The sequence below is a fragment of the Polypterus senegalus genome, chromosome 5 (genome assembly GCF_016835505.1).
Source record: "Polypterus senegalus isolate Bchr_013 chromosome 5, ASM1683550v1, whole genome shotgun sequence".
Lineage (NCBI taxonomy): Eukaryota > Metazoa > Chordata > Cladistia > Polypteriformes > Polypteridae > Polypterus > Polypterus senegalus.
Genome location: NC_053158.1, coordinates 109,028,414 through 109,045,633, shown reverse-complemented (window position 1 = coordinate 109,045,633; position 17,220 = coordinate 109,028,414). Strand labels below are relative to the sequence as shown.

At 37.1% G+C, this 17,220-nt stretch overlaps 1 protein-coding gene across 2 annotated transcripts in view; it reads right to left on the bottom strand.

The window, feature by feature from the left end:
- Positions 1 to 17,220, bottom strand: part of si:ch73-173p19.1 — a 154,827-nt gene that overhangs the window by 99,440 nt on the left and 38,167 nt on the right. For both annotated transcript variants that reach the window (XM_039753220.1, XM_039753222.1), the window contains exon 4: positions 3,142 to 3,275. In XM_039753220.1, coding sequence (XP_039609154.1) covers positions 3,142 to 3,275 — 134 coding nt within the window. The remainder of the gene's footprint in view (positions 1 to 3,141; positions 3,276 to 17,220) is intronic.

Below are 17,220 nucleotides of genomic sequence, written 5' to 3'. Positions count from 1 at the left end.
TTGTCCTCTTGTTTCTTGTTAAACAATACATGAATTAGGTCTGGGTGGTGTGCCTAATGACAATATGAAAAGAAATTATGACAGCTTTGGCAGATACCAGTATAATCTAATTTGTGTATCCTTTCCAAAAAGATGTCTCTTATCCATCAAAATGCTTAATAATACATTGCTACTGAAAGGGAGTAATTTGCATCTCTCTCTCATGCTACCACTGTCAAGCAAACACCACGAAGTATGCTTTTTTTTCCTGTCCTCTCTTTCTCCTTCCATCAACTCACCCTGGGTAATATTCTTAAAGAGTTAGGTTTAATCACCAGATAGATTGATAGAACTTTATTTGTCCCCAAGAGGAAATTTGCCTTTTTACAGAAGCTCTTTAAATAAAAAAAATACTTAAACAGATCAATAAATAAATAAACATAATATACATACACACACTTTGGTCTGACCACACACTGGAATGACTTTAAAGCAAGAAAATTCAAAAGAAGTACAAGTTCTGACTTTGCTGTCACAGTCCCACTGAAGCATTATCAGACATACTATTGTTGGTATAAAGAAGCCCCAGTAGCATTTCTTGACACAATTCAGCTGAATAATACATTGGCTGAAAGTACTCAGTGTTAGTATGTCAGGGAGAGGATAGGATGTGCAGCATTATTCATAATGACATACAATTTTGTTTTCAATCTCTCCTTTGCTACTACTTTCAGTGGCACCAGAGTGTGTCCGAAACCTTTTTTACATGCATACACTACAGGTCAAATGTTTTATAACACCACTGTTTTTTCGGTTTTCCAACAAATTTAATCAGTTGAAATGCAATAAATGACCTGAAAAAGTAAAGCAATAAACTGCCAGAGGTTTAAATTTAACGTTTAGGTTAGTAAAACATGAAAACAAAAAGGAAGTATCAGAATATTACAAATGGGCCTTCTTCAGGGAACAACTAATAGGTTATAATCTGCAGATGGTTTGCTTCAACATGCAAGGCTTAATTTACTTTAATTGCTGCAGAACATTTGCACAGGTGTTCCAACTTCTGTTGACTGTTTAAAAACCCTCTGCTTGTCTTAAAGCAAAGTTGATACAGACTGTGTTACTACACACTCTACTACTTGCTTAATTTCCCAGGGAGAAAGACAAGAAAACGGCAATTAAATTAAATGGGACAGAACCCTTAGAAGTGTAGGACTTCTATTTTCAGAAACTGGAAAGAAAAGAAAAACAAAAAACAACAAAGTGAGTATGATGTCCTAAACAATCCAAAGGCAATTGGGAACTGGAGAAGACTTTGACAGGAAGAGATCTGGGAGACCCAAAGTCACAAACCAACATTTTCAAGAACAGCTTTAAGCATAGCTTAACAGTGGTAGAAAAAAACAAGTCTCGGTTTCTACTGTGAAGGTGGAGACTTTGTCCAGTCTGCAGTAGTCCACAGCCAGTATTTCAAGGACTTATTTTGTCCTTTGAGGAATGGCTTTTTATTGCCACTCACCCTGTCAAACCAGGAGCACAAAGTCCCCCCTTCACTGACACTTCTGATTTTATTGCAATTCCCCTAAATGAAAGGCCTACACTTCTAAGTGTAATAATGCGCTCTCTCATTTGATTTGTTAATATACATCCATTCCTGCATTTCAGCCCTGCAATACATACCAAAAGAAGCATTTACCACTTTGTAATGTTGCCATTCCTTTTCACAACACTTAAAAGACAAATGGATGTATATTCATCAAATGAAATGAAGTTGACCAGACATAATATGAAATATCTTGGCTTCATCTGTAATTAAAAAATAAAAGTCGAAGTAAATTTAAGAATCACTGCATTTTTAATATACATTTTCCATATAGTAACACCTTTTTCTGATTTGGGGTTGTAGTATAAAGTAAAACAATATACTGTACATTTCTTAAAATCCATACCAGAAGAAGAATTTCATTTGGTATACAGGATCAAACAGTGTCTTGCCAACTACTAAGAAAGTAGCAGACATACTGTGTGCCACAGCAATTACAGTAAAATTAAATTTAAGGGACATTTAGAATCCAAAGCACAACTCATCTATACTAATAAAAAGCAAAGCCCTCACTGACTGAGTCACTGACTCACTAATTCTCCAACTTCCCGTGTAGGTAGAAGGCTGAAATTTGGCAAGCTCATTCCTTACAGCTAGCTTACTTACAAAAGTTAAGCAGGTTTCATTTCGAAATTATACGCATAACGGTCATAATTAAATCCTACTTACGTATATATACGTCCATAACCTGCAGCTTAACCACGTAGTTGGCTGCCTGCCTGCCTATATTGCGTCCCCCATCCCCACGCGTCCCACGTAATTGACTGCCTGCCCATATAAGGCCGTCCGTCAGCGGCAATCCAAGCTGTGAGAAAACAGTAAAAAGGAGGCGTATCAGACGTTGTGGTACATTTTTTGATGCAGCTAGATGGAAACAACTTTGTGACTCTGCCGCCAAATATGTGCAGAGAAATCCACAAGTTAATAGACATGCTGTCGCTAAATATTCACAAGCAAATCCACAAGTTCATAGAGACGCTTCCGCTAAATACTCGCGGGCTAATCCACAAGTTCATAGAGACGCTGTCGCTAAATACTCGCAGGCAATTCCACAAGTTCATAGACACACCGCCACTAAATATTCACAGGCAAATCCACAACTTAATACCGGGAATGCCTGTTAAACATGTTAGATTCACGAGTAGCGATTTCGGTAGTGAACACTTCGATGAATGAAACCTGTTATCTTTACAACGGTTGACAAACACGGAATGTAACTTGAACACAACATGTCCTTCAAATACGAACCTGATTGAAAGAAATAATGATAATCAAATCCTTGATGACAGCAACATTCATAACAGTGACAAAACAATTACATTGACAATCATGTTACATTATTTTTAAAATTTTTCCTTTTCTTTTTCATAACTCCTTTAACACACTACTTCTCTGCTGCGAAGTGCGGGTATTTTGCTAGTTATATACTGTAATAAAAACACTTAACACTTTAATGAGAGTATAAAACAGGTGTTAATGATCAAGTTTGTGTGCAATGAAAAAAGTTAAGGCAATACAGAATGGGTGAATAGATTGTTCATTATCCACCAGTCACCAACCTTCTGCTTCATTTTCTTCTCATTCAGCGCATCCTGAGTAGCACGCTCTCTTTGCTGTTCATCAAAACCTGTTTTACTCAGTCTGCTCCTGGAAGCCATAGGAACATTTATAAAGGAGGATGGCTGATTGGAGCCTGAGGATAAAGCAAAGATTTTCTTACAAACTAAGCATAAGTCAAATAACACTGCAGAATAGGCAAGAGTAAGGCCCACACAAAAACAAACTAGACAAAGTTACATTTTACAGAAAAATAGGTCAGGCTTCATCACATTAGTAAGCAAAGTTTATTACAAGTACCGTTTTTGCTAAATACCTTAAGCTTTGTTTGAATTTCTGATGTTTTTCAATAGTCTAATTTTCTCCCCACCTTTTTTCACTATAAGAGCTTTACAATGATTTTCTTTTCTTACGAGTCACACTCTGGAAATTATTATTAAACAGAAAACAAATATTTTCCAATCAAATTGCAGACTTTGGTATTCCTTGCATCAAATTTGCACTTTTTCTCCATGTCTGCATTGGTTTTTCTCTCACACCCTAAAAGGTATCCAAGGTTAGTTTAGTTGCCCTTTCTAAATTAGTCCTGTATGAGAACGGGTGTGTGTGTGCATGAGATATCTGGATAAGACGGTTAGAAAACACAAATTTTTATATGTGGTAACACACCCTCAGACCGCCCTGTTTTTAACCCTTGGCTAAAACAGACTTACCTATTAAAGTCAACAAAGCACAAGCAGGTAAATCTTGGACACCAGGGGGTCATCACAAAAATTATATATACGTATCCAATTATGACTAATGATTCAGTAATTCTGAAGATGAGAGCAGAACTAGAAATTTTAAATTAACCCAATCCAAAATAACTTGGAAAAACTGTGGTGAATCAATACACTGAGTAGACAAGAAAGTTTACATACTGTAGCTAATAATAAAGACAGTTATAAACTAGTGAAATGTTACACAGGGAATGAACATAGGATATAAAACATTAGAGGTAGAATTTGTTTTTACTCAAATAGAAATCAAGCCTCTTGATTAGGTAAATATGGAAGAAGGAAAACTGAGTTAATGAAGGCGGTGTCAGTGTGTACCTGAAAAAGGTAGGACATCTCCCACAAAAAAGTTGCAACATTTCAGCTTTATGGCCTTCATCATGTATCACTGAATTCAACATTAAAAGCAATTCTGACTTAAACAGAAATATTAAACTGTTGACAGACAGAGTAGTTAGGGTTATAAAATACATCAGATGACAATCATTAAAGAATCGTCAATTTCAGTCTTTAATAGAAGAATATAAGCCTTTCTAATTCACGACTTTATACAACAGATAAGACACATGAACTTGTATATATCAACAATGAAAAAAGTACAATGGATACTGCTTTCTCTACTTACAAAATAAGACATTTCAACATACTAAATCTCAGGCTACACAGAAACAGGAATGTTATCCCATTGTCTATGATTTTAGAATCTTTCAAGAAAGGCTGTTTCGCTATGTAAAGATGTTTCATTGAGGAGATACTACTCAATATCTATACCCGAAAGTCTGGGTGAGTCAGCTGTGCACTCAACTGATTTCACAGGAAGTCTTGTTGAACTTCCCAGCAAATTTAAGGACTGATTCATGTAGTAAAAAACAAGGATCCTAATGATTCATGTAATGACTCATGCAGTGGAAAAATACTTAAATTGTTTTGAAGCCAATGGAATTTTGGTATTTCAAATGGAAGATATGAAGAGGAGCTGATTGATCTGTAGAATTGTATTTTAAAACAGAATGATTACAAAGAAATAACTTAAGACCTCAAAGTGCAGTTTTATGTTAGATAATACATGTGGAAGTGCATTTATAGCAACTAAGATTACAAAATGCATGTAGCACAGTTCCCTCACTGACAAGTATGTCACAGACTACATGCTGCAACATCTGTATGAAATAAGAAAACTAGTTGTCAAACTGCAAAACCAGTTTTCACATTAAGTAACACACTACATATTAATTATGATTTATATTGATTGTGAAAATCTACAATTATACAAATTAAAATTTATTTTAAATGACTAACAGATCATTTAAAATATAACATGAGCAAAATTAAATTTTTGTAAAATTTATGGTTGCATGACTAAATTAATGAAAGCAGACAAATGAATGATAAGAAATAAGGATATATATGCTTTTGCCCCAATTCATGAAGTACAGAGCAGTATTCTACTGTGATTTACAAACTGCAATTCATTAGATGAAGAAAAGTACATTTAAAACAACAATAATTATTTAGAAGACCAGTATTTTTACCTTTAGTATTCTTTTTAGCCAGGATGCATAAAATGATCCCACTAAAACAGATTTAACTTGAACTATTGTACTTATCTTGTGATAGGCTGCTATATTTGCAAAATATAAAAATTTCCTCTTTTAACTCAGCTTTTACTAAATTTCTAACTGGTACAGTTTTTATTTTTTATTTTTTAAAAAGAGTTTTTTGTTTCTTAAACATTAACCCTATTATGCGAAAAAGATTCTAGCTAGGTCTGCTTGCTTTAAAACCTTCCAAAATAAATCTATAGGACACTGTATATATTAAAAAAAAAAAACCTGAGGTTTAACTTTTTTTGCATTACTGCTCACTGGTCAAGCTGAATCTCCGCTTGCAGTCCTCAATGTGCATGTTAAAAGTCCTGGGATGTAGGATTTCTTTATATGCATGATGGCCAGTACTGCATATGGCAACAGATAGCAGTTCATGGCTAGTTTTTAGAAATACACGTTTTGCTGTTGCATAGTGTTAGTAAAAGGTCAACAGATTGTTGTTGGGTTAAAGGTTCACTATTAATATCTAGCAGTAGATATGGGTGTGCTAATCGTAAGAGCATCTCTAGTTGTCAGAAATCAGCTGGGAAAGTAAGCTGTAACATCATTTACTGTAGGTTAGGGCTGCACGATTAATCTTTTTTTGTCATGATAACGATATTTATGACCCACGATCAGTTAATAAATATCGTTGCGATTTTACAGTATAAAGACCAAACTGTTTTTTATGGGCGGAGTTTACAGATTGGACTGCGTCACTATGACGTTACTGCGTCTAGATTGCAAGCGCTTTCTGAAGCAGTAGAAGTCAATAGCAGCAATAACAGTCAGTCAGAATAAACATATGATGGCGGAGCACCGTGAGGAAGGTGCAGAAGTGCGATTGTTAGTTCCTAAAAAGGGGTCATACTCAGTTGTCTGGAACTATTTCGGTTTCGAGGAATGTGATGTTGATCAGGTACGAGTCTTGTGCAAACTTTGCTCCTGTTCCGTCCAAACGTCCCAAGGTAACGCAACAAACCTCATCAACCACCTTAAAAGCCACAACAAAGTACACTATCAAGAATTTCAACGACTGACGGAACAAACAGCAAGAACAAAAAATTACCAGCCATCCACAACACAGACAACAATATCAGGGACATTGTTCAACGCAATACCATATCTGCCTAGCTCGCAAAGACACTGGGAAATAACAGAGGCGATCACGTACCATATAGCCAAGGATATGTGTGCAATAACCACCGTGAGCAGTGAGGGGTTTAAAAAAAATGATCGCAACACTTGATAAAAGATATAGCATTCCCTCACGCAACCATTTTTCCAATGTTGCGCTGCCCTCGCTGTATGCGAAATGTCGAAATGAAATTGAAAGGGAAATTCTCAGGCTCAGCCTTGAATATTTTGGTGCCACGACCAACTTATGGTCAAGCAGAACAGCAGAACCGTATTTGAGCTTGACAGTTTATTTTATTGACAGCGAGTTTGAGATGAAAAGCAAGCTTTTGCAAACTTCGTTTTTCCCACAAGACCATACAGCGGAGTTTATTGCAGTGGGCCTCAAAGAAGCGATGTCCGCTTGGGGCTTGGTGGAAGACTTGTGTGCATCACAACGGACAACGCAGCTAATATGATTAGGGCAGCATCTGTGAATAACTGGCCGAGGCTACACTGCTTTGGTCACAGACTTCATTTACCATCGGTAAGTTGTGTTTTTTTCCCCAGATATATTAAAACAATTTGACAATTTAAAAATATTAATTATTGTTGTTGTTTTAGCGATATTATAATCAGGGGTGCACATAACTGGTACGCAGGTATGCATGCGTGGCAAAAATGATGAACATGTAACGTCATTTTGTTACTACAGTGCTTTCGCGTACAAAACAGAAGAGCTCTTGATTGTGACCGTTTTTTGACAGCGTGCGATTAAAATTTCACCTTCACCATTTGTTTTATGTCCTTTCGGTTTAGGTACTGCGTTTATGTTCGAAAAGTGATTATTCCTCCGACTCAGGACCCTATTCTGCACCGGCGGAAAGCACCATACAAAGTGGTTTCGTTTTGAAATAAAATAATTTTGCGTGTTTTCCGCTTGTGGCAGTGGTAATTTTTAAATGAGGCACAGCTGTGCGCATTTTCGGCAACTTTAAGACGGCCAAATGACAGTGCGCTCTTTATCAACAGTCTTTAGTCAGTGACTGTATTTATTAAACGATATTTAAGCACCACACACTCACTTGATATTAGATATGTACTCAAATAGCATTTCATTTTATTTTATTTCGGTTTTATCACAAAAGAACAACTGATTCTTTCCTACCATTTTTAATGAAACGCAATATATTTGTTTAATGCATAATACGCTCAAGACGCAACCTTGTGTTCCGTCAAGTTACACATTGATGATAAAAACCACAAAATCTTAAGGGAGCGATCTGCACTTATTAAGACCTCGCTGCAGAGTGCGTACCAAACACCAGCTCCTGCTACTCACCTGAGGAACACATTCAAAAAGTTATGTGCACCCCCGATTATAATGACACATTATAATGACAATGAGTCATATGTCTACAGTACAATAATCATCATTTTTATTCTACTAATCTATCAAATTAGATACATTTAAAAGTTAAAAAATATTTGATTAGTCAAATACTATTATGTTAATGTAAACCCAGATGAGTTTAGAATAAGTGAGTGTTTATTATTTATTAATAAATGTTTGATAATTGTCTTATGTAGGTGTATATAATTAGTGAAATAAAAAACATTTTTTTTTATTTCTGATCAAAAGTTGCATAAACAACAAGAGTCTTCCTGTGTCTTACTGTTTTTTTTTCTGATCATGTTTATTTCCTGAAGAGAATGCCATGATGGATCCAAGATTTGACCGGGCTGTCGGGCTCTGTAAAAAGTTGGTGAGCTCCTTCTCTTACAGCTGGAAGCGTAAGAGAGAGTTTTTAGCTGCACAAAAGGAGATGAAACCCCCAGAGCACTCACTGAAAACAGAGTGTCTAACAAGGTGGGGATCACGTCAGGCCATGATAGAGAGAATCATTGAGCAGCAAAAGGCCATTGCACATGTCCTGTCCTCTGACAAGAAGTCTCATCATCTTATCCCAACATGGCAGGACATGGATGTACTAGAGGCAATCAAAAAATCCTTGCACCCTCTAGTTAATTTTACAGATGCACTGTCTGGCGAGAAGTACGTCAGCGTGTCATTTGTTAAGCCAGTTCTTCATCTTTTCAACGCATCAATCTTGAAAGTTAAGGATGATGATACTGACCTGTCAAGAGCAATCAAGTCTAAAATTTTGGAGTACCTAAACGAAAAATACAGTGACCCAGACATCCAAGCTCTATTGGACATGGCATCTACGGTGGATCCACAATTTAAGATGAGATACACGGCTGAGGACAACAAAACAACAATTCAATCCAGACTCAAAGCTGAGATGCAGACCTTGGCAATGATGGTAATAAAAATGAGCTGCACTGAGATCTATATTAGTGTTTTGAGTCTCAATTAGTTAAATCTGTTCTAAATGCCTTTTTCTGTGTTTAGGTGCCACCCCAAGAAACAGCACAAGAGACCAGCGAGGAGGATGCTGAAGCTGGATGTGCCCCCCAAAAAAAAAGATGACTTTAGGAAGCTACTTTAAAACTGCTGAACAAGCCTTGCCACCTAACAACCAGAAATCCAGTGTAGCCTGTGAGCTGGAATCTTACTTGCAGTCAAGCTACCTGGATAGTGAGGGGGACCCATTATAATGGTGGAAAGAACATGAAAAGATCTACCCAAGGCTTTCAAAAGTGGCAAAAAAATACTTGTGCATACCAGCCACAAGCTCTCCTTCAGAGAGGGCTTTTAGTTCCGGTGGAAATGTAGTTACTTGCTTGCGGTCTTCCCTAAAGCCCGATCAAGTTGACAGGCTTGTGTTCTTAGCCAAAAATCTGTAACATGTTGTAAAAATTTTTTATTCTTATTTGATTTTATTACAAGTTGATGTAAAAGAGGCAGTTTAATTTTATTTTTTATTTACCACAGCTAAGAAAAACTCTCCATTCTAAACATGTTCGGTTTGTTTATTTTTCTTTATTTGTGGCTGTAAAGTACAATAAGAATACACAAGTGAATAAAAGTTCATTACCAAAGGAATAATCGTCATTATTAATCATGATAAAAATTTTGAGCAAAATAATCATGATAATCATTTTTTCTGTTATCGTGCTGCCCTACTGTAGGTAGTGTATTTCGTAGAGGGCTCACATGGTTTATAAATGCAAGAATCTAACATACAACCTAATATCTGAAAATCAAATAGGGCTTGGTTTAGTTGATAATGCTTGTTTAACTTGGAAAATATATTTGAACCAAGCAACCAAGTCATGAGGTTAAATCAGAAGATTAAATCAGAAAATAAACGAAAGCAGCCACAAAATGTGGTAGCTTTCCCTTTTCATCAACTTACAAACATTTTGTCAAACAGATAATATGATTTCATGTACATTCATTCTTCCTTTCATTTAAAAACAAATTTTACAGCAAACCCTTGGATAAATGAAAGATTTTGTTCCTGTTAACAGTGTTTGCTCCTACTATAGCAAGCAAAAATATTTAAATATGAATACATACATGCAAGCTAAATGAGTGTGTAAATACGCAAGTACATTAAAACAGTAGAAATAAGTCTGCATAACCATTTAAAACACAAATCAATGTGAGGTGATACTTACTGATATTTGCTTTCTGTGATCTCTGCATTAAAACAGCAATAGGGAACCTTACAAATCAGGACATTATGAAATTATAGCAATCACTGACACTAACCAGAAAACTGTGTGGGATAGTATTGTGACCTTACTCTGAACTCGCAAGGACTTGCTTCTCTCACTTGACTGTACAAAAATAATGTAAAATTAACTATATTTATCTATTTTGAATGCATCAAAAATACAGCGACATTCAACACTAAGTTGATTTTCTTCAATGTTAAATAAAATCTGCAACGTCTTCAGCACTCTTTCAAAGCGTGTTTGTGTCGACTCCACCCATGTTGCCTGGTGTTGATGAGTATGTAAAAAAGATCATGAATCAGAAATGAAAGATTTCAGCTTTGCTGTTTGCAAATGGTTTGGTTTAACCAGGGATGACAGTGCATACAGTAGACATCTAAGAATAAAATGCATTACCGTATATGTATAAATAGGTCATCCTGGTGCACTCAACGCCTACAATGTGCTCTTCTGCCTCTGTGGTAATAATGAGCAACACCCTACGGAGTTCACTTCACTGTGTGTTTGGTAAAATCACGGAAATGTTTGGGAACTTCACCAAATGTGACAATATATTTGTCAATGGGGAAGGAGAAAAGAACTAAAATTAGTACCGAGTGAATTATAATAGTGTAAAGTCTCTGAAATAGTCCCAAAGGTTAGCAAAGTGTCTGCCAAATATGTTGGACCGACTGCTACCAAAAATTATACATGAGCTGTAAAGCTGCAGTGCTAACCACTGTGTTATCTTGCCACAGACAACAGAAGATACAGACTGAACAATAAACAATAAGTACATACTGAGAGACAGAGAGAGAGAGAGAGAGAGAGAGAAAGATACACACACACACAGTATTTGTAATGAACAGCAAGGACAGACTGATGAATCCTATTCCTTTACCTGGCTGGGAGGCCGGGGCAATCAACAGACAGGGAAAGACAGCAAGCATTTCCAAGACTGTATGCTCCAATGACAAGCTGCGTTCCAAGGCCGACGTGGCCATTCATGTACCTGTAAGGCATGCAGGGAGTTGCAGTCGCATGGGGTAGCTCTCCTGGGTTCTTTGGGTGCTGCCAAGAGGAGCTGCAGGAAAGGACTCTCTCTGACCTAAGAGTGCATCCTCCTCATAATCTCCAGACACCAGAAGTACTCCTGGGTCCAGCATAAAAGTGGCTGCCTCATCACACTAAATTAGTCTATTTCAGGAAGAAGAAGAAGACGGAGCTTCCCTGGAGAAGTGAGAGGAGAAGAAAAGGAAAAGAATTGTATTGCTTAAACCACGGAAGAAACATGTACAATGTATTTTTGTTAAAAAAAAAGGGTAATTTTTTAGCCCAAGACTATAGTCGGTACAAATGTGACTGAGGTTTTGGGGTGAGTGACGTGTAGTAGGCACTATATATATAGTGAACTGTAGTATATATTTATCATTGAGCTCACAGAGTTTCAGTATTCAGAACACTGAGTTGCTATCCCAAGTAGTGCAAACCAAATTTCAACTATCAGTGGTTGGAGCTACAGCATGCTCGCCACACATTCTTCCACCACATGCCAGACTGATATAATGAATTATTCAATATAATTGTATTATTTTTGAGGATAAAATACATTATTGACTATTTTATTTTCATTTTGAGTTTCTATTTTTGTTTACCAGGTGTTGCGTATGACCAGGACACGTTTATAGTGAAAGCACCAGGGAGAGGGCATGCACAGGGCATTATAACCTTCAGGTCGCTAGGTGGCATCACCCCCTGGGTTGCCGCAGCACCATAGATTTCTACAGAGCTCCATGGGACTTGCAGTTTGGAGCACTCTTGCTGGGTTCTGGGGGTGCCACATGGGCTGCAGAGCACTACTTTATTGGGCTTCCGCCTTACCGGAAAGTACTTCCTTATCATGCTGTTAGGACATCGGAAATACTCCTGGGTACCTGAATAAAAGGAGCCAGCTACCGCTACTCCAGGAGTCAGAGTTGGTGGATAAAGCTTGCCGGAAGGAGGAGTGGAGTCAGAGAGCAAGAGAGAGAGACAAAGAAAGAAAAGAAGAAAAAGAAAGTACTGTGATTTGTACTTATTGCTGCTTCTGTGTACTGTGCTGCTGTGGGGAGGAAGGGAGAAGCTAAACATGTGCTGTGTGCAAACCATGTGCCTGGTGTCTGTCTGTGTTGTGTTTGGGCAGCCGGTGCACCCCATGCAGTCCACACAGGCATATTGAACTTTATAATAACTGTGAAAAAGTTCTTCTTTAATGATTTAATGTTACGGTTTTCTGTTTAGTGCAAAATTTTTACCTTGTGCAGCTCCTTCTCCTGCTTTAAGACTACGATCATCGTCCCCCTTGCTAAAAAAAAGCCCACCTATCTGCCTGAATGATTACAGGCCAGTAGCACTCACTCCAATTATCATGAAGTGTTTTGAGAGAGTGGTGCTGACCCACATTCAAAGCAGTATACCGGACACTCTGGACCCTCTGCAGTATGCCTACCAGCCCAACAGGTCCACCTCAGATGCCTTCGCGACCGCACTACATTATTCCCTCTCCCATCTGGAGAACAAAGACTCCTACATCAGGATGCTCTTTGTTGACTATAGCTCCGCCTTTAACATGGTTATCCCCCATAAACTCACCCATAAACTGTTTGCACTTGGCCTGCACCCCACCCTCTGTGACTGGCTCCTAGACTTTCTGACTGGCAGGCCCCAGTCTGACAGGATTGGTAATAGGATTTCAGCCACCACTATCACAAACACAGGCACCCCACAGGGATGCGTCCTCCGCCCCATCCTCTACACCCCGTTTACCCACGACTGTGTATCCTCCTACAAAGATAACATCATCCTAATGTTCGCAGATGACACCGCAGTGATTGGACGCATCACTGGTGGGGATGAGGTGTCCTACAAGAGGGAGGTGGACAGTCTGGCGTCATGGTGTGAGGACAACAACCTCACCCTCAACACAGACAAGTCGAAGGAGATGATAGTGGAAATGAGAAAGGAGAGGAGACTTCACCAGCCACTGTCCATCCAAGGGCTTGAAGTGGAGAGGGTGAGCAGCATTAAATACCTGGGCATCTACATCAGTGAGGACCTCACTTGGACACTTAACACCAGCTGGTCAAGAGGGTTTAACAGCGGCTGTACTTTCTAAGGAGTCTGACGAAGTTTGGTGTGTTGACTAAGATCCTCAGCAACTTTAACAGCTGCATTGTTGAGAGCATCTTTACCAGCTGCATCACCATGTGGTACGGCAACACTACTGCTATGGACCGCAAACGCCTGCAGAGAGTGGTAAAGACTGCCGAGAAGATCACCAGGACCCCACTGCCCTCTCTGCAGAGCATCTACAACTGCAGAGTCCACAGGAGAACTGCCTTCACACTTCTACCCTCAGGCAGGACGTATAGAAGTATGAAATGCAGGACTTCCAGGCTAAAGAACTCTTTCTATCCCAAGGCCATTAGACTCCTAAAAAACTGACTGGAGTTTACAACCATGGTTCACCTCATTCCATCTACCTCAAACAACTGTATTTGACTTGTCCATCACACACCTACTTGCACAATTACACTTTATACTCCTATTCTGTTTTTATACTATATGCTGCCTCTGTTACTTATTATCTATCTGCTACTTATTATTTATGATTATCTTTATACATTGGTTTTGTCATTTGGTGTGGACAGCAAATAAAGTATTTAATTGTACAGGGAAACGTGTTTCCTTACTATGCACATGACAATAAACTTTGAACTTGAACTCCTTGCAATGTTCCGCTAACGTATTCCAAGTTGGGTGCATCAATGACCAAAGATAAGTATATACAGTGTTAAAATCTAAATGATTAGCTAATGCATATACAATGTTAATCATGTTTTTCTTTAGTTAGTTACCTTTACAGTAAGCATTCATTCACAGCTTTAAACACAGAGTGTAGCAGCGTTTGCAAAATGCCATTTACATGTGCTTCATGAGCACTGTGTGCCTTTGGAGATAAGTGTAAATTATTTTACTACAGGTTCTGTTAACTGTTAAATTTGTTTTGTATTTCTATTTTAACAACCGGTTGATAACTTTTTAAAAATGTTTTTAACTTGAGCCGTTAAAAGCGCTGTAAAATATTTTAGTCATCATTGGAGTAGTTTAACTGTTCTGTTTCGATATTTATGACCAGAAATACAAATACATGTCATCAGACTGAAGAACTGGATTTCTTTATATCTATAAAACAGGCAAAAGGATTAGAAATCCATTGGCATACATGCCCTATTATGTGACTCTCTGACTGAACTCTGTCTCGGACAACTATCAAACCATCACATTGCAGGGGTCACAGCTCTAATACAATGACAGCAATGAATATTCAACATACAGAACATTAAGTTTGCATTAATATTTATAAATATGTTGTCCTTGTGATCTTTGAATCTGTTAAGATTACTAGGGGAAGTCATATATATTTCCATATAACTTTGTTAGTATTAGGATGATAACAAAATAATTAATGAAATAAAAATCTATGATTTTACAACACCCAATTTTAATAGGGAAATGTTACTTCACTGTTGACTGGGATTGAACAAAGTAAATTTTCAGGTATGTGAAACCAAATGACTCTGTGTCCACTAAAATATTACTGCCCTATTTGGAACTTCAAGCACCATGTAAAGTACCTGTCTATACCATAGAGAAAGAAGGATCCAAGATGCTTTTATAGCTTAATGCCAAATATGAGCCACCTGGCTATAAATACAGTGCTTACTACAAATGCAACTGTTATAAAATAAATACCTGCATGCATCAAACAGACAAGAAAAAACACATATTAATCAAATACATAATTTGCACATATTTGGAAAATGAATTAAGGGCTTTGTCATTCCTTATACTATATAAAACAGTCAAATAGAGAAAGTAGGGACAGCAGTGTTTACTGACTGGCAGACACTGATACCAGCAAGGCAGGCAAGATGGTGAATGCAATACAATGGAAACTAATAAATAACTAGGAGGAGACATTTTAAAAAATGTTTGGAAACAAAAATGTTATTTAGGATTTTCCTATTTATAAAACTGTTAAATATTGATAAATGGAAAAAGAAAAAAACAGCTCCTTTACTAAGACTTCATATTATTGTTTGAGAAAATATACCAGGTTTTAGAGTTTATAGAGAAAATGTGTATATATATGTCTATATTTTTAAACTTCAATCTTTAAGGTGTTTTGAGAACATTTCCAGATATACAGAATATCACATTATGGTTCAAAATAATAACAGTATAAATTTAAGATCACATCATGCAGTCAAATTTAGACACTTAGTAGACTGCTTAGAAAGTTAAAGCATTTCGAATTTTGTGTATTTACTTCCTCAAAGACAGAGATAACATTTTTGATTAATAAATATATTTATAACAATGGCTGTATTAAAAAAGTAACAGTGGTAACACAATGTAATTACATGTATTAACAGTACATAAAATACATATTTTAAGTAGAATTTTGTAACATCACGTGGTTAAAGCTGAGCCCAAATAGGCTTGTGATGGCTGAAATTAGCTTTTACAGATGTACAATTGTTACTGGATGGTTGTGGGTCTATGGCTAATTAAAATTCATATTTCTTAAACATAAAATTCTTAAAGTAGTGCCTAGTGGAAACTTAAAATCCATGCTAAAGTCCATCCGTGCTTAAATAACTTGCATTGGAAATTGGTTTGCCATAAGAAGAGGCTTTCAGATGTGTGAAAAAGGAAAATACACAAGATTAAATAACCTCTTGCAAGGTTTACTTGAAAGATGACCAGTAACTAATGTTGCACTGAATGTTTTAAAAAGACTATTTTGAACATTCATCAATGTATTTCAGATGAGATTTTTTGAAAATGTCAAAAATGTCATGCTCTATTCAAAATATTCCAAAAGTGTACCACATTTCAATTAAAATTTGGGAACAAACAGACATGACAACTGATGCTTACACGTTTCATTCAAACACCTAAAAAAAGAAGCAACCAATATGATGGAGATTACTAGCAGGGGTCAAAATAATTCATATGAGAGCAAGAAAAATGTAACAGTAGAACAAAAAAAAATGTGCTCAAAGATAAGCAAAACATTTAGCAGAGGCGGGAAAAAAAGTCATGAAAAGTACAAGTTTTCTAACGATCAGAAAAAAAATAAAAATGTTTCCATGTGTTTCCAACCCCTAATTTTAAGCAATAGAATGGCCAAAAGACACTTAAATATCCAACAGGCAAACTATGCTTCAGCATGCTCAATTAATTGATGACAACATTAATATTAGAATCCCTAAAGCTTACGAAAAAACTCGTAAAGCCCGGGCCACCTTAAATTCCTTCCCACCGCTTCATTAGCATCTTTTGTTTTGCAAATGTGTCAATCAGCACAAGCAGCAAGCAGCCTGCTATCCCATCCCCCGCCAACAGAGCTGAAGTCACACAGAAGATTCTCAGAGCTCAAGTCTGTTTATCTGGGTGTGAGGTGCCTAGAATTGTACCAGGTAGATAATGTATCAACATTTTGGAATGCATACATTTCATGTGTGTTCCATGTCTACAATGATCTATGTAAACGTAGGATGACAGAAGATACAAGGCAGGAATTGTTTAACACATAACTAAAACACAAACATTTTTCATGTTTTAGGAATAGTTGATAAAATGTAGAAATTGAAGTGTATAATATGTGAAGGCTGAAGTCCAAATATCAAGTAAACACTTTCACAAAAGGTACAAGTACTGTATAACAAAACAAGTGCGTTTTTATTCAAGGATATAAAGAAAAAGAAATCAGATTAAGGTACGATGCTGACATGACTGCTTGGGTGGTGCAGAGGTAAGAACTGCTGACTCATAATCAAGAGGCTGCGGGTTTAATTCTGGGCCCTTTCTAGGTTTAATGTTTTGTGCAGTGAGCTGCTCTTATTGTTACTATTATAGAATAAAAACA